Source organism: Monodon monoceros, unplaced genomic scaffold, assembly GCF_005190385.1.
Source record: "Monodon monoceros isolate NGI ecotype Baffin Bay Population unplaced genomic scaffold, NGI_Narwhal_1 Super_Scaffold_10, whole genome shotgun sequence".
NCBI lineage: Eukaryota > Metazoa > Chordata > Mammalia > Artiodactyla > Monodontidae > Monodon > Monodon monoceros.
Window position 1 is genome coordinate 47,546,574 of NW_021703766.1, and position 24,232 is coordinate 47,570,805.

The window sequence follows — 24,232 nt, forward strand, 5'->3', positions numbered from 1 at the left end:
TTAATTATCTCAGCAACAACGATCCTTAGCTTTCCCCAAGGAGCCCAGGGATGGTGAGGTAAATGCCCAGGCGCATGCCTTATACCCTCGAGCTTACACACACACACACACACACACACACACACAGACCTCAAATGCACACTCGGCCGACACAGAATTTGGCTTTTATTCTGGCTTTCACACAACTACTGCTAAGACGACACAGATCAGTGGGACCCCATCCCCGTGACCACTGCGACCACCCCGATGTCCTCAGCCCCCTCCTCCCACCCCACCCGCCCCACCCCTCTGCCGAGCTCCCTAGGTCTGGGCGCTCCCTACACCTCACCCCGGGCATGCAGCATGAAGTGCCCGTGCAGCTCCCCGAGGTTGTCAAAGGAATCCTCGCACTCGGTACAGTGGTAGGCGCCGCCCTCCTCCTCCTCCTCCTCCTCCCCCTCCTCCCCCTCCCCCTCCTCCCCCCTCCCAGCTGGTCGGCCCTCCCCAGCCCGAGGCGGCTCCTCCTCTTCCTCCCCGAGGGCCCTGCTTTCAGGAGCTGGCGCTTCCTGGGGGGCTGTAGCGGGGCAGCAGAGCCGGCAAGGTGGGGTGCCCGGTGGGGCCTCCCCAAGGGCGGAGCGGCCACAGAGCTGGCAGGGCTGGGCTGGGGGGCCCGGGAGCTGGGCTGCGCGGGGGGCCCGGCGGGATGGGCCCCCCCGGCCCCCCCCCAGGCGCTGCTTCACCTTGTAGCCGGGGTCATATTCGGGGTCATCAGTGGTCTCCTCTTCCTCCTCCTCCTCATCTTCTTCCTCTTCGGAGTCCGGCTCTGAGAGAGTATATTCGGAGTCAGAGGAATGCTCGGGGCCTACAGGGGGCGGAAGAGGAAAGACGGCGGCATCAGGGACAGAGCGCTGTGCCCGGCTGTCCCCTCCCTGAGCCCCGTTCAGACTCGCCACAGTATGGAGAGGGCAGCCCGGGCCCGACCCTGCTCTCCCCACAGATGGATCCCCATCGTGCAGAACAGGCAGCATCTGTGTGTCAAGCAAATGAACGTCTTGCAAGAACTGCATCTTAGGGGTTTAAAAAGAACAAAGTAGGAGACGTAGGAGTAATAAAAACAACAATGACAGTGTCCACTACTATTTTAAGAACCTTGTTTTTTATATATTAACTCAACTAATCCTTACAACAACCCTGAGGGAGGTACTATTATCCCTAAGTGACAACTGGGGAAACTGAGGCACAGAGAGGTTAGGTGACTCACTGGCCTCCAGTCACACAGTTAAACGGGGAAAAAGCTAAATGTGGGTGATGGCCTACACTGGATCATTTTAGGGAGACAAACACGTGAACAGGTACTTCAGCAAATTAAAACACATACACATACTCTGATATATGTGGTTTTATATATATATATATATATATATATAAAAATATCTAGTTAAGTGAGTTAAAATATTTATTTGTAAATATAGCTATATTACTGTGATTTCATGGGTATGAAGGACATGCCTAGGACAAGTTTAGGTTTTAAAAAAAATGGAAAGTCACTGTACAGGAAGGGTGACACCAACAACTGTTATGGGGGGTGTGGAGAGGGGAGCCCCCACTACGGCAGCAGCAAAATACCGGCTTCTACAGATGTGGTGGCAGAAGCCTGCCCAAAGCATCTCCTAGGACTGTGGCAGCCTAGCCCTGTACCCACTGGCCCCCCTTCCTCAGTTTCCCCCGGCAGCGTACAGGGACCCCGTTACCACTGAGCCAGCCCCACTGCCACCTCACGTCCCTCAACTCCCTGGGCCGGCACCCACCTCAGGGCCTTTGCCACCCTTTCTGCAGAGGGACTAAGGCTTGATCCCTCCCCTCTGTCACATCTCTGCTCAAGTGTCACTTCGGTGAAACCCTGGTCAGTCCGTCTAACCAGCAATCCCTCCCTAGCACTCTCTACGCCCCTAACTCTGCTTTATTTTTCTCCTCAAGGTATTGTATGTAACACCTGCTTATACGTTTACTGCCTGTCCCTGAAAGCAGGGACTTCGTCTGGCTCATGACTGCGTCCCTAGCATCTAGAACAGTTTCTTTGTGCCTGGCATTCAATTTGACAGGCTTTTCTGCGGCTTTCACACATGCCATTCCCTCTGCTGGGAATGTCTCCCGTTATCCTTTAAGGACCCAGAAGGAGGCTTTCCTCCCTGATGAGAGCATCCCAGATCTCCTAATCCCAGGCAACCGGTCACTTGCTCTTGCCCCCTGGCTGTCCTAGCCCTGAGCCTGCAGGGCTGTGGTCACCTGTGTTCCAGTCCTTTCCCCACCAGACCAGCGGGCAGGCCTGGTCTGACTCAGCGCTGGGTCTCCAGCATCACCCAGCTCAGAAGAACAGGTTATGTTTGCTGAGCGTCCGTCCTTCCCTGCAGCTCTCTCTGTTTCTTACTTGTTCCTGCCTCTGTCCTGCTGTCTGTCTGCCATTTAACAAATGTTTCCCGAGGCCTTGTCGTGGGCTGGTCCCTCTGCCTGGAACGCTGTTCCCCACTCCATCTGCCTGGCGATCTCCTACTCATCCTTCAGGGCCCAGCACAGGCTCTGTCCTCCATGAAGTCACCACCCCTGATGACTTCAGGCAGAGGGTCTCTCCCCTGTTCCCTCCACCCTGGCTCCATCTCCCCTGTCACTGTCCTAAAGGCTGTAGCCATCTGGGCCCCAGAATGTCTCCTCCTTCAGGCTAGAAACTCCTCAGGGGCAGCTCTGACTCATCTGGGGTCTCCAACGGGATGTGTGGATTGAATGAACAAGGGTGGCCCTGCTCTCCCTCCTCCAGGCCTTCGCGTCTGCTCTTCTCCCACCTGGAGCGACCCTCTCCTTCTCGACTAGCAAACTCCTGCTCCTCTTTAAGGCGCCAGCTCCACGTCACCTCTTCTGTGATGTCCTCCCTGACTGCCCAGGCAGTCAGTGCCTCTCTCGTCTGGGGTCGCCCTGCCCCCTAACATACCCTGACAGCCTGGACAGTGACGGTCTGGGTCTGGAGACTGGAGACTCCTGGAAGGCAGGACCTGGGTCTGACCCATCTCTGTGTCCCTAGCAATGCTGGGCATAAGGCAGCCTGGGGAGGCATTTGCTGAACGGCTGCAAACCACAGACGAAACACCTCCAGCTTTGAGCTGGGGCTCCGCCCCTCTTTCTCCTCCCATCTCTGACTTCACACCACCTCCCCTCCAGAGTCTTCACTGCCCACTGCGACTTCATGAAGTTGGCCTGGGAAAGGCAATCAGGTGGTCACCCATGGCTACCAGGCCTTTTGTGTCCACCGTGACTTCCTGGACCATAGGCCATTTTGCAGCCACCCTGCCTTCTCCACCTGCGAGAGCCCGGAAGCCCAGCGTGTCTCTGGCGTCCGTGGGACCCTCGATGCCCGCAGCGTCTCCCAATCCTCCTGCCTCCTTGAAGACCACCAAATCGGCAATGCCCAACAGCCCCTCTGTGTCCACCAAACCTGTGACCGCGCCTAACTCGGTCACGAGCCCAAGCATTTCCGAATCTCCCAAATGGGCAAGTACAAAGGCAGCCCCTTCTAACCAGCCCAGCAACAAGTCCTGAGCCCACGGCACGGCCCGAACGCCTAGCAAAGCTAGCACTGACATCAGGACCAGCAAAGCCAGCAAGGCCAGCAGGGTAAGACGCCCCCGGTGCAGAGGCACCCACAGCCGAGGCAGAACTCCCGGCAGAAGGGGAAGCCACAGCTCCAAGAGGTCAGCCAACAGGGCCAGCACTCCCAGCAGGATAAGAACTAATGGTGCCAGACCAGGTATGCCCAGCAGGGTGAGAACTCCTACTTCCCAGCGAAAACAGAGTTGGAGAAAGAGTTACAGCCAGCTGAAAACCAACAACCGGGAAAGGAGTGACAGCCAGCCTAGAAATGTGAGCAGAAAGAGGAGCTACAGCCTCCCAGGAGCCTTGGATATGGGGAAGAGCTCCAGCCTGGCTGGAACCCCCAGTAGGGCAAAGACAGGTACTTCTGTCTAGAACTCCCTTCGAGGAGAAAGGTCACTGCCCGTCTCCAGCATCATCGAGGAGGGTGAAGAGTTATAGTCAGAAGATCACCCCCAGCAAGGGATGGAGTTACAGCCCTACTGAAGTGTTCAGCAGGGCCGAGAGTTACAACCAAGGTAGTGCACCCAGCAGGCCCCAAAGTCACAGCCAGTCTAGCACCCCCAGCCAGCCCCGAAGTCGCAGCTGGTCTAGAATGCCTAGAAGGGCAAGAAGTCGCAGTAGGGAGAGGGCCCACGGCAGGGTGAGAGGTCACAGCTGGAAGAGAAATCATAGCAGGGCAAGAAGTCGTACCCGGAAGGGAACTCCCAGTCAGATGGGAAGACACAGCCACTCTAGAATCTGCAGCAAGGGGAAAACTTATAACCAATTTAGAACCCCCAAAAGGGAAAGATGTTACAGCCAGTCTAGAAGCCCCAGCACAGAGAGAGAGGTCACAGACGATCTAGAACCCACAGCAAGGAGAGAGGTCGCAGACGGTCTAGAAGCCCCAGCAAGGAGAGAGTCCACAGCCGATCTAGAACACCCAGTAAGGAGAGAGGTTGCACCCTGTCCAGAACCCCCAGTAAGGAGAGCGGTCGCAGCCACTCCAGAACCCCCAGCACAGAGAGAGATTACAGCCAAACTAGAATCTCCAGCAAGGAAAGAGATCACAGCCACTTCAGAACCTCCAGCAAGGAAAGAAATCACAGCCAATCTAGAACCCTCAGAAAAGAGAAAGATCACAGCCAATCTAGAACCTCCAGTGAGGAGAGAGATCACAGCCAAACTAGAACCTCCAGCAAGGAAAGATATTACAGTCGATCCAGAACCCCCAGAAAAGAGAGTGCTCTCAGACGATCTCCAACCTCCAGCAAGGGGAGAGATCTCAGCCAAACTAGAACTTCTAGCAAGGAGAACGATTACAGCCCATCTAGAACTCCCAGAAAGAAGAAAGACCACAGCCGATCCAGAACTTCCAGCAAAGAAAGTGATCACAAGGAGAGCAATCCCAGCCAATCTATAACCCCCAGAAGTCTCAGCAGGAAGGGATCCCCTAGCAGGGCACAGAGTCCTAATCAGAACAGAAAACCTAGCGAGATAAGGAGCCACTCCCCGTCAAGATTTCTCAGCGGAGCCCCGATCCCAAACCAGGAAGATAGTCAAGCCAACACCACCACCTCGAAGGCCATTTTACCTGGAGAGAGGTCCTCATCGTCTTCCTCCAGGCTGGCGTAGCCCCCAGTCTCAGCTGGCTCACGGGTTTCTGTCATGGCCAGGGGAGGGGACAGGAGACAGGAGCAGAGCAGCAGCTGGGCAGTGTCCCTCCCTGGCCAGCTTTCCACAGCCACACGTCGGCCACGAGTCCTCTGATGCAGGATGTCAGCAGGTAGAGGGGGATGCTGGACAGGGGAAGGAAAGGCCTGTGATGACTCAATAAACTTTTACATAGCATCTGCCTCCCCAGGACTCAGTATGCTCAGATCCCAACCCTGTCCTTGACTGCCTGAAGGGCCTTGACTGCCTACAGAGCCTTCACTGCAGGCTCTGCCCCGCTGCAGGCCTTAATTTCCCCATCTGGTTCTCATTCAATGGGGTGGGGAAGGGTAATATTCCAAATATTTAACAGCGAGCACCAACATGGGCACCAATCAGAACTGAGAGGGGAACGTCGGCCTACGCCAGGAATTAACCCTTTGCTTGCTAGGCTGTGGGAAAGTCTGGGGCGGGGCGAAGAGTCCGAAGTGGCAGCTGGGGGTGGGGATTACTTGGAATAGTGCTGATATACCAACCAGTCTAGAAGTAGTTCTATATTTTAAAAACTAGTATGGTTGCACTGATTTGTGAATGTGAGCCCTCCTTTTTTTCTTTTAATTTAGTTTTTATTTATTTTTGGCTGCATTGGGTCTTCGTTGCTGCACACGGGCTTTCTCTAACTGCGGCGAGCGGGGGGCTACTCTTCATTGTGGTGCGCAGGCTTCTCATTGCGGTGGCTTCTCCTGTTGCGGAGCACAGGCTCTAGGTGCGTGGGCTCAGGAGTTGTGGCTCGCAGGCTCTAGAGCGCAGTAGTTGTGGCGCACGGGTTTAGTCGCTCCACCACATGTGGGATCTTCCTGGACCAGGGCTCGAACCCGTGTCCCCTGCATTGGCAGGCGGATTCTTAAACACTGCGCCACCAGGGAAGCCCCTGCCCTAATTCTTTATCAATTTATACCTTGGCAAGATGATGCCTAGGTTTGAATCCTAAATCTGCCACATTCTAGCTGCGCAGCTTCAAACAATGGACCTTTCTTCTCTAGCCTGTTTCCTTCTAGGTACAAAAAGGGCTTCTAGGGCTTAACTTACGTACTTGTAACCACATTGAGACATTATTATCTCCTTTGCACAGATGAGGAAATTGAGGCACAAAGAGAATTATCATACCAACTGGTAGGTGGGTGAACTAGGATTTGAAGCCATGTCATCCTACCTCTCATAAAATGATCCTTCAGCGGAAAAGATTTTTTGAAGATTCAGTAGGCTCGTTGATATAAATTGGTGGTATGTGGCAGGTACTCCATTAGCAGTGGCTATTACTACCCGCAACCCCAACCCTCTATAAACCCCCACCATTCCAGACTTCTCACCTCTCCCTATGTACGACAGGACTTTTCACATCTGTGGGTCTTAGTAAATCCTACAACTGCTGTCTAGAATGTGCTCCTTCCCCCATGTCTGCCTGGAGAACTCTTACTCTCTCTCCAAAGCCCACCTCAAACACAAGAACCTCTATACTTCTCCTCAGCCAAACACCCCCTCTGCCTCTTCCAAGAAGCCTTCTCTGACTCCTCTCCTTTCTCTCCCTCTTCATCAATACTCCCTACACACACACACACACACACACACACACAGAGCACTTCTTTTTCTCCCACTGTGCTCCCTGAGAGTAGAGAGCCAGGCAGAGCAAGTTATGAAGGGGCTGGCAGCCTCAGCTGCACCTCTTATATACCAAGGCCTGTGCTGGGCACTGGCTAATATGGTGGAAAACGCATGATTCCCTTCAAACTCTAGGGGTCGAGTTTAATGCCGGGGACTAAAGAGAAAAAGATTAGGATTGAAGCCTGGAGGAGGCTGGGGCACGGGAAAGCTGGCATCAATGGCAGGTGAGCTTTCTAAAGACACTTGGATTGGGCTTTAAGGACAGAGAGGATTCATAACTGGCAGAGTTCTCATAATACCCTATTGCCTATAGAGCTCCATTTAATTTGGGAACTCTACGTTATGCCAGGATAGGTTGCCAGATTTAGTAAATAAAAGTATACAATACCCAGTTAAATTTGAATTCCAGATAGAGTCTTTTAGAAATGTACACCTCAAATACCGCATGGAACATGGGTATATTAAATAGTTCTTTGTTGTTAACCTGAAATTCAAATTTAACTGGGCGTTCTATATTATAACTGGCAACCATACACCAGGGACAATCAGAACTTCTTATGGGATTAGCAGGAGACATTGCTCACCAGTGCAGCCTACCCTTCCCCAAGCCCACATCACACAAAGCCCCTTCCAGAGTATTCCAGATGTCAGGAATGGAGGTAGTCCTTGGTGCCCAAGTCCCATACCTACAGTGAACATGGCGGCCAGACAGGCTTCTACGATCTTAGAGGGGCATAAATGAGGTTCTCTCACTACCATAACGCAAACGGTGCCGGAGACCCCACAGTGTCATGAGCCTACAGCAACCAACTCCCAAGATGCCATGCGCGAACATAATAGGCACCCATTCCCACAACGCTAGGGAGAGGAGGCAAGAACAAAACCTTAGACAGGACCATAAGGCCCAGTCCCCCCTGCTGCTGCAGTTTTCCCCAGGATGCCTCGGGCCTATAATGACCACCTTCCAAGGCGCTCTTCGTCGAAGCACTCCAAGCTTCCAGGATGCTCAGCGGAAAGTGTATGACAAAAGGCACGGTTCCCCACAAGAAGCTAGGATAATCCCAGAATTCAGCAGGCTCATAACGACTAGCTGACAGACTCCCACAATGCTTTAGGGCACGGCGTCCCATTTTCCCAGGATGCCCCAGGACGGCACGGAGATGAGTTGGGGGAGAAAAGGGAGCCTGGATTTCGCGCTCAAGCCGTCACGGCCCAAGACTGCTGCCGGCTCCTCCGTGACGGGAGCCGTCACTCCCATCATGCAGCGGTGCCGTAGTGCCCGCTTCCCAGCATGCTCCGCGCACCTCCATCCCGGACACTCACCGGCGCTGGCGGCCCCAGCTCCGGCTCGGCGGCTGCGGCTGCACGCCCCGGCTTTGCGCCTGCGCTGCAAGTGGGGTAGGAGGGAGTGCGAGGGGCGTGAAGAGCCTAGGGCGCTTGCGCGGCGAGATAGACCATTCCTGTAGCATAGTGGGAAGAGGGGCTGAGTCGGGCCATCGACAAGGCTCGCGCAGGGGGTTTCGGGCCTTGCCCCTCGCTGTCCGGATTTACTTGGTACAGCCCGCAGCCGGACGGAACGAGAAACTGCAAGGCTTGCGCGTGCGTGATTGATCGTGAACGCGCCTTACAGAGAATGGGATGCGCTGGGGGTGGGGTGGGGGTACCAGCTCTGCCTGGATCCTGGACCTGAGGCCTGGTCATTTGCATAACCTTAGCGCGGGACAATGGGAGGCCTCGGGCGATGGAAGAGCTGATTTGCATATTCCCCGGAGGGGCCATACTCCGGAGCGCATTGATTAGCATATGAGGGGCTTTGGGGGGGGAATGGAAAACGCCGGGCAATAGCGCATGCGCACAGGGACTGCGGACTAGCGCGAAGCGGGCATCCTCAGTTCAGTCGGAATCAGTTTGCATCCGGAGAGGGGGCACAACGGACAAGAACCTTACCAACCCTCACAACCCTCTCCCCATAACCAGGATAAATATTTATTGCTCTCTTGTGTGTCAGGCCCTGTGCTACAGGGCACTATGGTTTCCGCAGTGAACATACCCGGCCTCTATCCTGCTGGCTCCCCAGTCAAAGGAAGGAGATTTACACATAATCAGAACCACAACCCGGAGTGGTCAGACTTGGGGATGAGTAAAGCAGAGGAAGATGTGGGAGCCACAGGAGGCGCCTGCCCCAGGGAGTCTTTCTGGCAGAGGGAACAGCAAGGGCAAAGGCCTAGGGGCAAAAAAAAATTGCCTGGTTGGAGGAAGTGAAAGCAGTTTAGTGTACCTGGAACAGAGTCAGAGAGGGGAAAGTCTCCTACAGGCGTCGTTAGGAGCTCAGACTTTACGATGAAGGTATAGGAAGCTATTGCAGAATTCCAGGCTTCCTGGACGTGACTCACATTCCAGTTTAAGATTCTCCAATGAGCTCCCGTTACATTTAGAAAAAAATCCAAACCCTTTATCATGGCCCAGGAGCTATACACATGGTCTAACCCTGCTCATCTCTGACTTCAACCCCCATCCCCATCCAATCCTATCTACTTCCACTTCCCCTCTAACACTCCAATCTCTTTACCATCTCAGTTGTTTGCCCTTGCTGTTCCCTTTGCCTGAAAATGCTTTTCCCTCTGATCTTTGAGTAGCTGCTCTTGTGCTCATCATTCATATCTTGGCACAGATGTCAATGTGACAGGCTTCCTCTGATCTTTTTAAGATAGCACCTCCAGATTGGCTTTAGAGAAGTGAAAGGGTTATGGGATAAAGCAGGATTGGCTATGAGGTGATGGTTGTTGAAGCTGGGGTGACAGAAGCATGGGGCTTCATTGTCCTGTTCTGTCTACTTCTGTATGTTTGATGTTTTCCATAATAACAAGTTAAAAGAAAACAATACCCACATCCCCTTACTCTGTATTTTATATTAATAGTACTTATGGCAATCTGAAGTTAAGTTTTTGTTTTGTTTTGCTTTTTCCGTCCTTGCTGTAGTCTGGTTTCCTCATGAAAGCTTTGTGAAGCTAAGACTGGAGTCAACCTTTTTCATTTTGGGTCCTCAGTGCCTAGAACAGGATCAAGTTTGCGCTTAGTGCTAAGCTGTCTGGAACCCCTAACATTTGCCTGTTTTATTCACCATGGCATCTCCAGCCCTTTGAGCAGTAACTGGCACTCAAGTAAGGTCAATATAGTTTTGACTCAAAAATTAGAATCACTTGTCTAAAATTTAGATGAATGAATGAGGGGCCTGGAATGCCAGACTAAGGGGCTTTGACTTGATCTAGAGATGAAGGGGAGCTAGGGAAAGATTTTTGAGCAGGGCAGGGACAGGTTTTGACAGGGCAAGGTGTGAGTAATTGAAAGCTCCTCTGGAGATTGATGTTAGGGGTGGGGGTAAGCCAGGGGAAGGGTCCAGGTTATTGAGTGGGGATGGGGTAGCTCAGTGGCTACTGAAGAGACAAGACTTGGTGACTTTTGGCTGAAAGACTAACCAGGAAAAAAACAGGTTTCTTGGAAGGGTGGAGGTGCCCTTGGAGAAGTAAGGACCCTCTACTGGCCTACACCGTCCACCAGCAACCATCACCCTCCCTCCCTCCTCCCTCAGTTCAGCACCCCTCCCAACATGGTACAGCTCTGGGCAGAGGGACAGACACACAGCCACCCCAAACACTTGTTCTCTCCTCAGTTTAATGGTGGTTAGTGGGATTGCCAAACCCCCTCCCCGTTCCCCTCCCTGCCCCGTACAAAATGTGTGTTTCTTTTTTTTTTAAACAAGAAAAAGGGGGCAAAAGCCAGGAATGGGGGGAGGGGGGCGCAATCTGATATTTTCATACAGATTTTTGATTTTTTTTAATATATTATATATAAAACCATAGAGAGCAATGCACCCTCCCCCCAAACTCCTTTCTCCCTCCCCGGGGGGCCTGGAGGAGAGATGGGGAAGGCCCCCCAAGGAGTGGGTGGACAGAGAGACAAATATGGAAGGGACAGATGTGGGGGAAGGAGGTAGAGGGAAGGAGAGCCCAGGAGCCTGGGGAAGGGGAGATTGGAGAAAAGTTGAGGCTGTCTCCCTCATCGCCCCCATCAAAGTTATGACACAAAGACACAGAATCCCTGTTTCCACACCCTCCCCCCACCCTTACCCCCACCGTGCAAACATGGCTTTGCAAAGAGGTGCCCAGAGCTCTGTGGAACTCCTCCAATGGCTGGCATGGGGTCTGGGACCCCCAAAGATATCTCTGTTCCCCTTCCCTGCCCACCCCACCCTTCCCAGAATCTGACCCCTCCCCACAAGACCTGGTTCTGCAGCCTAGGGGCCTTGGCCTTCCCCCAGTTATCTTCCCCCAACCCAATCCCTACCGCCCTCCCTGGACTTGGGGGTCTGGACCTTTGGCCCTTGCCCCCCTGGGGGACCCAGACCTCTGGGCCCTTGCTTCTGGCCCTTGCAGAGACCCAGGCATCCGACACCCCCATCCCTGCCCAAGCGTCTGAGGTGTTAGTGGTGGGGGGAGAAGCCCACCATCCCAGACTCCGGTAAATGTCTTTGCAGCTGGCAGTGGGGTGGACCCCAGCCCAGGCCCATGCCTGGGGTGGAGGTGGGGTCAGATAAAGAATTCTTCTTTCCTCTTGTGTCCATCGCTGCCATTGAGAAAGGCTTCTCTTGCTTCTCCCTGCTCATCCAGGCCACTGGCCTCATGGGTCAGATAGGAGCCTGAGGGGTGACAGACCCCGGGGCAGAGGCAACAGATATGTGTGGACCCAAGAGTCAGACAGGGAGGCCGACAAGACATACCAGACGAAGGAAGAGAGAGAGACGGAACATACAGGGAGAGGGAATCAAGTCCAGGGAAGAGCAAAACAGGGGCAGAGGAAGAGGTAAAAGCAGAATTAGGAAGACTCCAAAAGTTCACGGAAAGATCAACCCTTATCCGTTCTCTTGATAGTATCCCCTTGCTCTGCTCCCAACGAACTCAGCAATTAGGAATTCAAACGCATGGTCTTAATTCAGCTTCAACCCTTCACCTCTTTTAGGGTCCTGGAGCAAAAGACCCGCCCCTTTTCGGGATCTGGGCCTCAGGTTTCAAATCCTGGATCTAGGTTCCTCCCCCTCCCGGCTCTACGCCCGCCCTCTTTCGAATCGGGTTTTAGGCCCCACCCCTTTCCGAACGCCACAACCAACCACACCCCTCGCTGAATTTGAGACCCCGCCCCCACTCACCCTTCTGCCGTACTGAGCACCAGACCATGCCCACCAGCACACAGATGATCAGAAACACCAGTAGCGCCAGGATGCCGCCCACAATGGCGTACGGCACCGACGTCTGAGCCTCTACCACCGCACCAGGGTCTGCCAAAAGGACAGGGGGGCAGGCCCAGGTCATCAGAGGACGGTCCCAGCCCGGGCCAATCGCTGCCAATCTCTTAAACCATTCTGCACGCCACGTCCAACCGCGCCCCCTTATGTGCCACGCCCCTCAAATCACTGCCACCTGGTGGCCCCTTCCCCTGGTGCCATTCTTAATGCTCCGCTTCCTCAAGGAATGCGTGTAGGTTTGTACAATGCCCGACCCGGCCCCCGAGTCATTTCGCTAATATCTACCTGCCTCCTCCCCCCCGCCCCACCCCACCCCCCAGAGAACAGAAAGAACACATCCCTTTTGTCTTCAGGTCCAAGTCCCTCCCCATCTTTTCTGAAACGCTCCAGGTATTTAACATGCTGAGCTAGGGCCCAACCACTCCAAAATTCCTGCCCCGCCGTCATAGGAGCTGAACACATAACACTTACTTTGTGCTAGGGGCCTCCAACCGCCTTATATATTTAGCTCATATAGTCTTCACAACAACCCTATGAGGTAGGTGCTGTTGTTTATTTCCACTTTACCGATGAGGAAACTAAGGCACGAAGTTACCCGCAACAGGACGCTGCAGAACTGAATCTGAACCCAGACGATCAGTCTGGCCCCAGAACTATAAGAACTCTGTGTGCTTTTGACCCCCTGGAATCATTCTTTGCCCACACAGGACAGTGCGGAGACCCCGGGAGGCCCCGCCCCTACCCTGAGCCCTGCCCCCAGGCCTGCCGCCGCGCGTCCTCACCGTAGACCACGAGCACATAGAGCGCCCTCGCGTGGCCGTGCTTGTTCGACGCCTCGCAGGTGTAGGTGCCATTATCCGCGGATACCAGGCCGGGCAGCGTAAGCGTCTCCCCGACTGCCTCGGCCCGCTCTGGCAAAGACTCATTACCGCGGTTCCAGCGGATCTGGTTTGGCCTGGGCGGGGGTATATAATGAGAGTTAGGGACGCAGGTGTCAGCACCCGATTCTGACATTTCAGGAATCTAGACATGCCGCATCTCCAAATAAGAGGGTCCTTATTAGCCCTTTCCTTCCTAGAAAACCAACAGTCCTGGACCCAGCTTCCACCCATCACCAGGGTCTCAGGAATCCCAGCCTTTCCCCCAGCCCCTTCCACCCTGAGAATCCAGGAGTCCGGGACCCCACGGCCTCCTTCCTCACGATCTAGCTCCAGACCCCTCCTTTCTCAGGACTCAGAAGTCTGGGCCGCAGCCCCCTCTGTTAGCCCAGTCCCCTTTCCTGAGACACAGGTGTCCAGGTTCCCAGCCCTATTCTCCTCAGGACCCTGAAGTCTCAGGCCCCAGAGCTCACCTGGGGTTCCCCGTCACAGCACATGTCAGCACCAGCGTGTCTCCCTCCCTCACCACAGCTTGGGAGGCATGGATCCGGGCCGTGGGGGAGTCTGTGGGCAGAAGTGAGATGAGAGAGTGGTTGTCCGGGTCATCATGCAGACTAGGAACTCCCCCGGGGACAGGCGGTGGGGGGTGGTACACTCCCTCCCCCGGGTGCTGGCCCGCCAGGCACTTACACTGCACATCCAGCACGTACTGCGTCTGTTTGCTGTGTCCGGAGGGCAGCGCCTGGTTCTGCGCCTCGCAGATGACGATACCGCCGTCGTCCTTGCGGTCCACACGAAACCGCACTGTGCTCGCCACGCTCCAGACCTTGCCATTTTCCTGGCTGCTGCTCACTCCTGCCAAGACCCGCCCAGACACTGTCAGGTCGGCGTTATGGCTCCGCCCACCGAAGGAGCACCCCACCCCCAAGCCAGTCCCGAAGCAGGCTATTTGCCAAGCTCCGCCCCTTATCCACAGCCCTCGCCTCTACTTCTCCAAACCACGCCGTCCTCGAAAGAGGCCCACCACCCCACGTGGCTCTTCCCAAAGGTCACCCCTCTTTCACCCCACGCCGTCTCATCTATCAGTTCATTCAATAGCTATATATTGAGTGACTAGTGTCTGCCAGAGCTGTGCACTCTTCTTCAGGCCCCGCCCACGTATAAACAGCCCTTCCCAAGCCATGCCTCCTGGAACCCCGCCTCCTCTTAAGTCCCGCCCTTCGCTGGCACCTCCCCCGCCCACCCCCATCCCTGATCCCAGGTAGTACCTTTCAGCTCCTTTCGGTCCCGGTGCCAGCGCAGGACGGCGGCCGGGCGGGACCGTGGAACAAGGCAGCTGAGCTCCACCTCGCCGCCCTCCACCGCCTGTTCCCGGACCTCCACTACAGGATTCTCCGGGGCCACTGCCGCAGGGAGAAGGGGGCAAGGAGGAGATCAAGGGAGGCACCAAGGTGGGCTCAAAGTAACCAGGCTGCGGGATTCCAGGGACCAAAGGGAACAAGGGTCCCAGGTGGCAGGGGTCAAACACAGAGGCCAGAGGTCAGGAAGGCCGGCCTTATTTACTGGGACCAGATGTCCAGGAGGTTAAAAACAGCCAGGGTCAGGTCTCAGGATAAGGGATAAGCAGAGGAGAAAGAAGAAGGGATGGGTCTGAGGAGGGGGAGGCCGTTACCCAGTACAGTGAGCGTGGCAATCTGGTGGTGGGTATCCTCCGTGTAGAGCTGGCAGAAGTAGCCCCCCTCGTCCTCCAGGCGCGCATCTGAGAGCCGGATCCGTACCCGGCGTGGGGAGAACTCCTCAAGCTGGAAACGCTCATCCTTCAGGGCTAGAGAGTGAACGACAAGAGTGAACTGGGGGAATCCTGACCTCAGAAGTCCCACCCTTTCTCCGGGAGCTTCGAGTTCAGCCCTCTGCCTCTTTTCTCCAACCATACGCATGCGTCTAAGGTGCCCACCTAGTTACTCCCTTGGGTACCCAGAACGTTTCATGCCCTCCCACCCACAGGACCAGGAGTCCAGGCCCCCAGCCCCCTCCTCCCTCAGACCCTGGAGTCCAGAGTCTCAGCTCTGTTCTCTGTCAGGCCCCAGCCCTCTCCTCCTTCAAGACTCAGGATTCCAGACCCCAGCACTCACCACGGGTACCATTGAAGAAGAGGGTCTGCCGGGCGGGGTTCTGAATGACAACTATAGATCCATCATACTGGTGCAGACGGCAGGTTATCTCGGCCACCCCACCCTCAGCCACTGTCACATTCTCTGTCTGTACTTCCTGTCCTGCCCCTGGACCAGCAGACAGAGAGACAGGATAGGAGACTCATTGAGGGGTGCAATTCAGTCTTTGCTCTCTCCCTCTGTTCCTCGCCCATCCAAACCTCCAATCCCTCTCCTTTCCCTCTCATTCAGTTCATTACACCCAACACTTCCTGCAGGCTGGAGTCCGGGAGATGGAGAAAACCTGCCCCCTGCTCTAGAGGAGGTGCAGTCAAGATCCAGCGGAATATGCTCTAATGGGGGTAGCACAGGGCACGCTGGGAGCCCAGAGGAAGTGGAGACTAAGACCACCCAGGGAGAGGGGTGATCAGGGAAGGCTCTACAAGAAAGCTCCATCGGATCCACATTTTAAAGAACGCACAGGAGTTCACCAGGTACGGGAAACTGCTATGTGTTCACCAAACCCCGTCTTTCACACCTGAGCACATGTTGTAACTTGTCTGTAGAGATGGCCACGATATTCTTCCCATCCCTGTATGTGCCCTTTGTGAGCTGACTTCGCTGCTCTTCCCATTAATGAAGCACTCTGACCCTGCGAATCTGGGGAGGCCTTGTGACTTGCTTTGAAGTGAATATCACTTTGCTAGAAGTGATATTGTATGAGTTCTGGAGCCTAGGTCTCAAGAGACCTTGCAGCTTCCGTGCATGCCCTCTTGCTGCCCTGACACTGTCAGGTGAACATGCCCGAACCAGCTTCCTTGAGGATGAGAGACCACATGGAGAGAGAAGCCCAGCCGGAAGCCAGCACCAACTGCCAACCATGTGAGTGAGGCCATCCCAGACCACCCAGCCCCAGTGGCACCACCAGGTGACTGTAGCTACATGAGTGACTCCTGGTGAGACCAAGAGAAGAGATACCCGACTGATACAGTCCAAATTGCTGACCCCCAGAGTCATGAGCAAAAAACATAATTGCTGTTTAAAGACCTATGTTTTGGAGGGTCTCCGAACACCGCTAAAGTTAACTGGTACCACACTCTATTAGGCTACATTTCCTAGGATCCCTTGTGCTTAGGTGGGGCCATGTGACTGATTTCTGGCCGATGGGCTGTAGGCAGAAGAGAGAAACCCCTCTTCCAGCCTGGCTCATCTCACTTGCAATCCTTCATACTGGCTGAATGGAGAGGACTCCCAAAAACCCAGAGGAGGACAGGATCACAAGCTGGAAGGAGCCCAGGGCCCTGACTTCCTGCTCCCTGTGACCTGCCTGCACAGGACTGTAGCATGAGTGAGAAATACACTTTTTTGTTAAGCCATTGAGATTTCAGGGCTGTTGTTATAGCAGTTAACTTACCCTGATTAATCCAACAGAGGGACAAGGTAAGGGGTTAGTAAGGGGGTGTTCCCAGCCAAGGAAACAGCGTAAAGCTCAAAGCTGAGATTAATTATCAACAGCATCATCATTGTCACCGTCATCTTCAAAACAACAATAACCAAATAGCTTCTGTTTATTAGGCACTTCCTGTTCCAGGCTTTGTGCTAGGGGCATTACGTATATAATTTCCATTTAATCATCATAATACCTGAACAAGGGAGGCATTATTATCAATCCCCAGTTGTTGTTTTTTTTTTCCCAGTTCCCATTTTATAGATGAGAAGATTGGTCCAGAGAGAGAAAATGACTTGGCCAAGGTCACAGCCTGAGAGTGGCAGAGGCAGGGTCTGCCTCCAGATCTTTCTGATTCCGTAACCTGCATCCACATCCATTCCTGGTTCTCTGGGTGAAAAGTGTCCAGCATTGGTGAGGGGTTGTGGGATGTGCTTATGAAGGGCCTCAAATGCCAGGCTAGGAGATTAGCTTTTATCCTGAAGGCCAGTGGAGAAACTGAAGCAGGAAAGAGTCATGATCAGATCTGGTTATTTACCTTTAAATGCTGGACAACTATCGCTTCATGTCTCTTACATACTGTCTCATTCATTCATTTGAGCAGCGGGGAGGTTTTCAGGGGCTGGGTGCCCAGAGATGAGTCACATGAGGTCCCTGTCCTGGAAGGCCTTCAATATTTATGGGGAGGTAGACACAGATCACTGTAAAATCCCATCAGAAGTGTTATGGTCCCTGTAAGAGGGACAGGTAACCTGATTTTGGGGGCTGAGGGGCGGAAAAGATTAATTCTGGGGAGAGGAGGCAGAGACAGCTAGCTTCCTACCCAGCATCCATTCTTCCCTTTCTCTTTAGAAAAAGAACCCTGGTTGTATTTTACGGTTGCCCTATATCCAGCAGAAAGAGAAATTTCCCAGACTCCTTTGCAGCTAAGTGAGGCCATGTGATAAAATTTTGTCCGACTGGATATCAGGAAAAGTGTCATGTGATAATTTTGAGAGGACTTTCTAAAGAAAGGGGATAAGTCCTTTTTCCACCAGGTCACCTTTATGGAATTAGGATGCGATGGAATTCTGGAACCCAGAGCTGGAAGGTGCCTGGGTCTCTGGTGATGATGTGGAGCTGCCATAAAAGGCCTGGATGCCTACTTCTGGCTTCTTTTATCTTTGAATACAATGCTTTGTGAATTTAAGCCACTATTAGGAGTTTATCTAGTCCTTCCCAGAATATCAGTTTTAACATGTCCAATCCTTGCCCCAAATATTTTCCTTCCCACGTTTTCTCAGTCTCGGTAAATGTCACAACCTGGTGGCTCAGACCAAAATACCTAGAAGTCATGCAAGTTTTCACCCTTTCCCTCACCTCTAACATCAGCAAGATCTATCCATTCTATTTCCAAAATATATCCCAAACCTGTTCACCTTTGGCTACCTCACCTACCATCACCTAGTCCAAGGACACCATCTGTTACCTGGTCCTTCAAGAGCTATTCATGAGTCTCCCTTCTTCCCCACCTGCCTCCCCCCAGGCCAGTCTCAACACAGCCAGAGTGTTTACAACACTCTGAAGGCTGTCCTTAGAATAAAATCTAGACCCCTTCCCTGGGTCTTCAAGGTGCTTGGTGGTGGCCCTTCTCTGACCACAGTTCCGACAACCTTCCTGCTACTCACTTCACTCTGGGCCCACTGGCCTTGATGTCCCTCAAACATGCTGAGCTTGTTCCCACCTCAGGGCCTTTGCACTGGCTCTTCCATCTGCCAGGAATGTTCTTCCCCCTTGATCATCCCAGGACTGCTTCCTGTTCTCATTCAGGCCTCTGTGCCTCAGATCAGAGACGCCTTTGCTCACTCCCTGGGCCTTCCCCTCCAGAACACTTCCTATTTCATCACCACTGTTTTACTTCCTCTATGGAAATTTCACTGAACTTATTTTATTAATTTGCATACTTGTTTGTTGTCTGTTTGTCCCTCATCACTCGAATATACACCCCATGAAGGCAGGGATGTAATCCCCTTGGGTTTACTGCTGCACCCTAGCGCCTGGAAGTGTGCCTGGGGAGGCACATGCATGGGGATGTCTCTGGGGAGACTGATGCATGAATCGCACGTGTCAGGCAGGATCTCATTTCATCCTCACAACAACTTTGTGACATCACATTATTCTCATCTTAAACACCTGGGTGGATCCCAGCTGGACCACTTGCCATCTGTGTGACCTGGGACAACTGGCTTAACCTTTCTGAGCCTCAGATGCCCTGTCTGTAAAGTGGGGATGATGCCAATGCCTGATTCACAAGGATTAGCCCAGGACCTGAGGCTCAGGGAGCCATCTGTGCAAAGCTGCTGTTATCATAACTTCCGGAAACATGCCCATCCACCTGAGAATTGGCCTGACTGCACATTCTGGTACTTTAAAAAAAACCATCTTGAAGCCTATCCGTGGATCCTGGACCTCAGGACTAGCCCAATGCTAGCTCCCCATTTTATAGATGTGGAAAACGAGGCTCAGGGGTCCCAGGCAAGTCAGTGGCAGAAACTCAACATCTCTTGGGAGCCCTCAGGACCTCTGGGTCTGCCCCCCCAAATGTGTCCCCTGCTCTCTGCTTGAGGGTGCACATGGGGTGAGGGTGGGGGGCTTTTGTCTTATTCCCTCCCCCTCCTGAGGAGTCAGTAACCAACAGTGTCTGTGCCTGGAATATTAATGTCCTAGGAGCTTTTGTTTCGGGGTTGGGGGGTGGTGAGGCAGGACTTTCTGGTCAGAGAGGGGCTGAGCTTGGGGACTGGGGCACTGGCCCTTTAAACTGTGTTGACAGCCTGGAGTCGTCATGGGGATGGTGACTGGAAAAAGGGACTGGGGAGGGTTTGGGGAAGAGTGGCTGAACAGGTGACATGTAGAGACCCAGAATCCAGCACTCTTCTCCTTTAGACCTGGAAATCCAGCCCCCGCAGCTGCCTCCTCTCCCAGGATCCAGGAGCCCTGGTTTCTAGTGCCCTCCTCCATCAGGATCAGGAATCGGGGTCCTCGGCATCTTCTTCCCTCAAATCCTGAAGCCCCAAGCCCTCAGCCTTCTCCCTCCTCAAATCCAGGATTCTGGGCCTCCAACCCCCTCCTCCTTCAGGACCCAGGAGTCAGGGGTCCAGACTACACAGCTGGTGGATGTTTCCACGGAGACTAAGCCGAGTGGGGGGAGTACTTCCTGGGTCCTGAGTCAGCGAATACCCAAGGGAGTCTCAAGGTCACAGTTCCGGGAAGGTCACAGCCACCACCTCCATATCCTCTCCCCAGGGGGCTCGTGGCATCATGCCTCCTTCCCCCACATCCTCCCCTAGGGAGGTGGTACATCCCTGCGTCCTGACCGAACCCCCCCTCAGCCCCCCATCAATGGCGGAGTCCGAACATCCTCGCACAAAGCATCAATTCTTCCCCAACTCAGCCTTGTGAAGGCGCCTGTATTCGAAGGACCTAGGCATCAGGGTCCCAGCCCCTCCTCCCTCAGAAACGTGGACTGGGACCCCCAGCCCCTTCCTCTCTCAGGACTCAAGAGTCTGTACCCACCCCACCCTCCATCAAGATCTAGGAGTCTGGGACCCCAGCCCCCTTCTCCCTCTGGACACAGGAGTTCAAGCTCCATTCCTCCCTCAGATCCAGGAGTCTAAGACCCCAGGCCCTCCTCCCTCAGACCCAGAGTCCAGACCCCCGGCCCCTCCCCGCTCAGACCCAGAGTCCAGACCCCTGGCCCCTCCCCCCTCAGACCTATGATCCAGACCCCCGGCCCCTCCCCCCTCAGACCCAGAGTCCAGACCCCCGGCCCCTCCCGCCTCAGACTCAGGATCCAGGCCCCCCGCCCCTCCCCGCTCAGACCCAGAGTCCAGGCCCCCAGCTCCCTCCTGGGAACTTCTGACTCCAGCTCCACAGTCCTCAACCCCCAGAACACAGCCCGGCTCCGCAGCGCGCTTGTCCTCCTCCTGTCTGCGAAGCAAGCATCAGGTGGGGGCGTAGGGGTGAGTCAGCAGCTCACACACAAAGTTCCCCCTGTGGTCCTCACGTTCCTGGGATACTTAGAGCTCCCTGGATTCCGGGCCTCAAGCCCAGCCAGGGGGTAGGGGAGTCCTCCAGAGGTTCCCCCTGGGTTTGGGGTCAGGGGAAGAATTCCTGCTCCAGGAAGGGGGTGAGCCTGCACTGAGCACCCACTGTCCTCTCCTCCACCCCCAGCGCCCTCTATTTGCCCCCTTCCAGAGGAGCCCGGGCTCTGCAGCCGCCCTCTTGCCCCACTGGGTGCCGGCTGAGGAGCCTTGGTGCCCGGTTCCCAGAGGACCTATGGGCCCGGGGTCTGCACAGGCAGGAACCAGTGGGTGCTTGTGTCCTGGTGCCACAGGCCAATGGGTGCTGGCGAGTCCAACGGTCTCCCGGCACCCCCCGCCCCTCACCCCACCCAGAGAGAGAAAGCTGCCTTTGTGTTCCCCAAGACGGGGACAGGCCAGGCTCACACGACATTAACCCACCCCAGGCCCCAGCCCTGCTGCGTCTAAGGTCTTGGAATCCATCGCGGAACCTGACCCCCACTCTGGGGACTCCGGCATTCGGCTCATGGGTGGGTAAGGATCAGTGATAGAAGCCTGTTTTCAGAGTGGCTGGGCAGAGCTTTAGGAGGGAGGGAAGACTGAGTCACTTGGGAGGGAAACATGATTCGGGATCAACAAACTCTCCCTCCACAAAGCCCCCCAACTCTTCATAGCTTCTTTATCTTTTCTTTGGATCTGGAGATCTGTTTCCTCTGCTCCTTTCTATTCCATCCAATTCCTGGCCTGTGGGTCTCTGTTTCTGCCTGTGGGCATCTTTGGGCAGGCAACCCATCTCTCTCTCACTTCCTCTCGCCCACCCACCCTGGACCCCTTCTTTCTCTTGGCATACATCTCATCAGCCTCTGCTGGTATTCTTGGTAGATGAGGGAGCCAGGAAAAAGAGAATACAGTTTTGAAAGGGTGTAAATGAACCCCATCTTCCATCCCTACTCCTGCTGGCTGGGCAAGGTGAGAGGGGAAGGGGAGTGACTAAAAGGGAAACGTGGGGACCGTGGACAACTCCTAAAATCTGGGGGCCAAAGCCATTCAGAGATAACCAGAGAAAAGGAAAGCATGAAGGGTCCTCTGAGATCAGGTACTCCAGCTGCCTACTCCATGCTTTACAGAAGGGGAAGTGAGGTTCAGAGCGGGAAAGGGCAGGGGCTGACCCAGAATTACATCAGAGAGGCCTGGTTCCAGCGTGCTTCCCATGACACCTAGCTCTCTCCCAACTTGTTAAGTCCCACACCATTTTATTTAGAGAAAGTTTATAGAAGGGATTAGTGTACCAGGAAGCAGTGACTTTAAAACCAAACAACGGACAAGCCACAAGAAGTGCTGGAGAAAGGATTCTCGAATTGGGAAGGTGGTCATCTTAGGCTATACTCTGATTCTGAGAATCCAAATTCCCACGATTCTAAGCCGTCAAGATTCTAGATGTCAGAGGTGTCAAGATTCAGGATCTCCAAGAGGTCAAGGTTTCAGAATTGTGAAGATATCAGGAGGCTAGAATGCTAATGCCAGCAAAGATCTAGAACTTTAAAGGTGTCAAGATTCTAAAGACTTTGGGATTCTGGAAGCCTAAAGATGTCAACGGTTCTAAAATACCCTCAGGTTCTTTGTTTACTGGATTCGTTGGTCCTAGGAGTCTATGAGCCTGGGTTTTAGTGCCTAACAAAGAAAGAAAGAAAGACAAAATTGGATGGAGATGTAGCTAAGGTACCAAAGTGCTCATCTGGGAAATTGTGGCATGTCCGCCACAAAGAAAGGAGGTAATGGTGAAAGTTTTGAAGCGATGGCAGAAGACTATAAAAGAAAGCAAGGTGGAGGGTGACAGGTCCACTCTGCCCCTCACCTTGCCCCGAGGAGAGGAGAGGGAGGCTTTGCCTCAGACTCGAGTGGGGAAGGTGTAACTGCACCCAGCTTGCCAGAAACCCCTTCAGGGGTCCAAGTTGAAGTTCCTTTCCTTTCAGGTCACCGAATTCAACATCCCCACTTTACAGAAAGGGAAACTAAGGCCCCGAGAGAGAAGGGTGCTTGCCATTGGCTACCCTGGCAAATGGCAAGAGCCAGGATTTAAACCCAGGCAGGCCCCCAGCCCTGTGCCATCTGGTCACAGCTCCCAAATTTCTACAGGACATACGGCCCTCCCACTTCTGCTCAGCCACCTCCCAGTCATCCATTTCCCCCAGGAGTGGCTTCCCCCACCGGGGACGGGGTGACCTGTGGCAGGTACCAGGCACACACAGTGTGAGAGTGTGAGTGTGGGGCTGACATTTCCTGACCTTGTCCTGGATCTCAGGGTCACCCTATCTTGGAGGTCTCCAGCTTTTCACTGTGCGTGATAAGGGTATGTGGAGGGCTCCCTGGAGGTCCTGGAGGGGGCTTCTCTGTAGGTCGTGGCCTGGGTGTGTGAACGGGTGGGGAGGGGCAGCGTTTGGAAGGCATTTGCTGAATCCACGTGTGTGTCCACATGCCAAGGTTCTCCATACGCATTTTCCCTCCAGGGCCCTTCAGGATGCCCTCCCTGACTCAATTCCTCTTCAGGGGCACAGAGGGATAGAGAGATGGAGAAACGAAAGATGGCAATGGGGGAGCCCAGGATGGAGGATGTAAGGGTAGAAAGGAGAGGCAAGGGTAGAAAGGAGAGGTGGAGAGACAGGGAACAGGGAGACAGTGGGACAGAGAGAGGGGAGAGAGTGGGGAATGAGGGAGATAGGTGATAGAGGGGGCTAGAGAAACAGAAATGACAGAAAGAGGACAGAGAGACAAGGGAATGGGACAGATGGCGGACAGAGAACCAGAGGTGACAGTAAGACAGGGACAGAGAAGGAGAATAGGGGCAGAGAGGGAGGGCAAAAATACAGGGGGACAGAGAAGGGAGTCGAGAGGATGATGGGGGGCACGCAGAGTGACCCAGTAAAAAGGGACAGAGACCAAGGGACAGATGTAGGGGACAAAGACAGGATAGAGCTGGGGGACAGGGAGGCAAGGAGAAAGGGGGACAGAGAGGGACAGTCTTGGAGACTGAGGGACAGAGGACAAGGGTAGGGGGACAAGGAGAGAGACTGAGGGACTCAGAGACAGGCGGACAGAGGGACCCAGAGACCGGACAGAAGGACAGCGGGGCCGGCCCCGAGAAGGCTGGCTTGGGGCTGGACTGGGGGTCTCAGGCCCTTTGTCCCGCCGGGATCGGGGCCTGTGCGGGGTGGGGGGGTGCTGCGGCACGGCGGCCGGGGCCCGCGCCCCCTCCCCCGCTCGCGACTCCCGGCTCGCGGCTCCCGGCCCGCGCTGCGCTTTGTCCCGGGGAGGGGGCCCGGCCCGGCCCCGCGCGCATTGTTCCGCCTCTGCGGCCCCGCGGCCGCCGGGCTGTCACTGCGGCGCGCCCCCCGCCCCGGCCCCTGACCCTACCTGGCCCCGCCGCGGCCGCCCACAGCAGCAGCAGCGGCCACTGGAAGCGCCGGGCCCGGCCCATGGTGGTGCCG

The 24,232-nt window shown here is 54.6% G+C and overlaps 2 protein-coding genes across 4 annotated transcripts; both read right to left on the reverse strand.

Moving 5' to 3' along the window:
- Window positions 1–151: 151 nt before the first annotated feature.
- Window positions 152–8,423, reverse strand: ZNF428 (zinc finger protein 428). Of its 3 annotated transcripts, none has more exons than XM_029241908.1 (3): window positions 8,239–8,423; window positions 5,195–5,399; window positions 152–841 (listed from the first exon to the last, which is right to left on the reverse strand). In XM_029241908.1, the coding sequence occupies exons 2-3, from the start codon at window positions 5,268–5,270 to the stop codon at window positions 318–320; spliced, it is 600 nt and encodes a 199-aa protein (XP_029097741.1). In that variant the 5' UTR covers window positions 5,271–5,399; window positions 8,239–8,423; the 3' UTR covers window positions 152–317. The 3 variants fall into 3 exon arrangements, with proteins under 3 accessions (XP_029097741.1, XP_029097749.1, XP_029097758.1); XM_029241916.1 differs by lacking the exon at window positions 8,239–8,423 and adding an exon at window positions 7,877–8,133 and having other exon boundaries at window positions 295–841; XM_029241925.1 differs by lacking the exon at window positions 8,239–8,423 and adding an exon at window positions 6,467–6,924 and having other exon boundaries at window positions 295–841.
- A 2,147-nt stretch (window positions 8,424–10,570) lies between these two features.
- On the reverse strand, window positions 10,571–24,222 carry CADM4 (cell adhesion molecule 4). The gene is made up of 9 exons (XM_029236097.1): window positions 24,159–24,222; window positions 15,225–15,371; window positions 14,765–14,917; window positions 14,361–14,495; window positions 13,783–13,947; window positions 13,566–13,656; window positions 12,997–13,169; window positions 12,119–12,247; window positions 10,571–11,611 (listed from the first exon to the last, which is right to left on the reverse strand). Exons 1-9 carry the CDS (start codon window positions 24,220–24,222, stop codon window positions 11,502–11,504), a joined length of 1,167 nt encoding a protein of 388 aa, XP_029091930.1. The 3' UTR covers window positions 10,571–11,501.
- Window positions 24,223–24,232: the final 10 nt, after the last annotated feature.

Excerpts from the sequence above, each read along its gene's own strand:
- ZNF428 (XM_029241908.1), bottom strand. The coding sequence starts at position 5,270 with ATGACAGAAACCCGTGAGCCAGCTGAGACTGGGGGCTACGCCAGCCTG. Across the intron at positions 842-5,194 it reads CGATGAGGACCTCTCTCCAG|GCCCCGAGCATTCCTCTGAC; the intron begins GTAAAATGGCCT and ends CGCCCCCTGTAG.
- CADM4 (XM_029236097.1), bottom strand. The coding sequence starts at position 24,222 with ATGGGCCGGGCCCGGCGCTTCCAGTGGCCGCTGCTGCTGCTGTGGGCG. Across the intron at positions 15,372-24,158 it reads GGCGGCCGCGGCGGGGCCAG|GGGCAGGACAGGAAGTACAG; the intron begins GTAGGGTCAGGG and ends CTGCTGGTCCAG. Across the intron at positions 12,248-12,996 it reads CTATGTGCTCGTGGTCTACG|ACCCTGGTGCGGTGGTAGAG; the intron begins GTGAGGACGCGC and ends TCCTTTTGGCAG.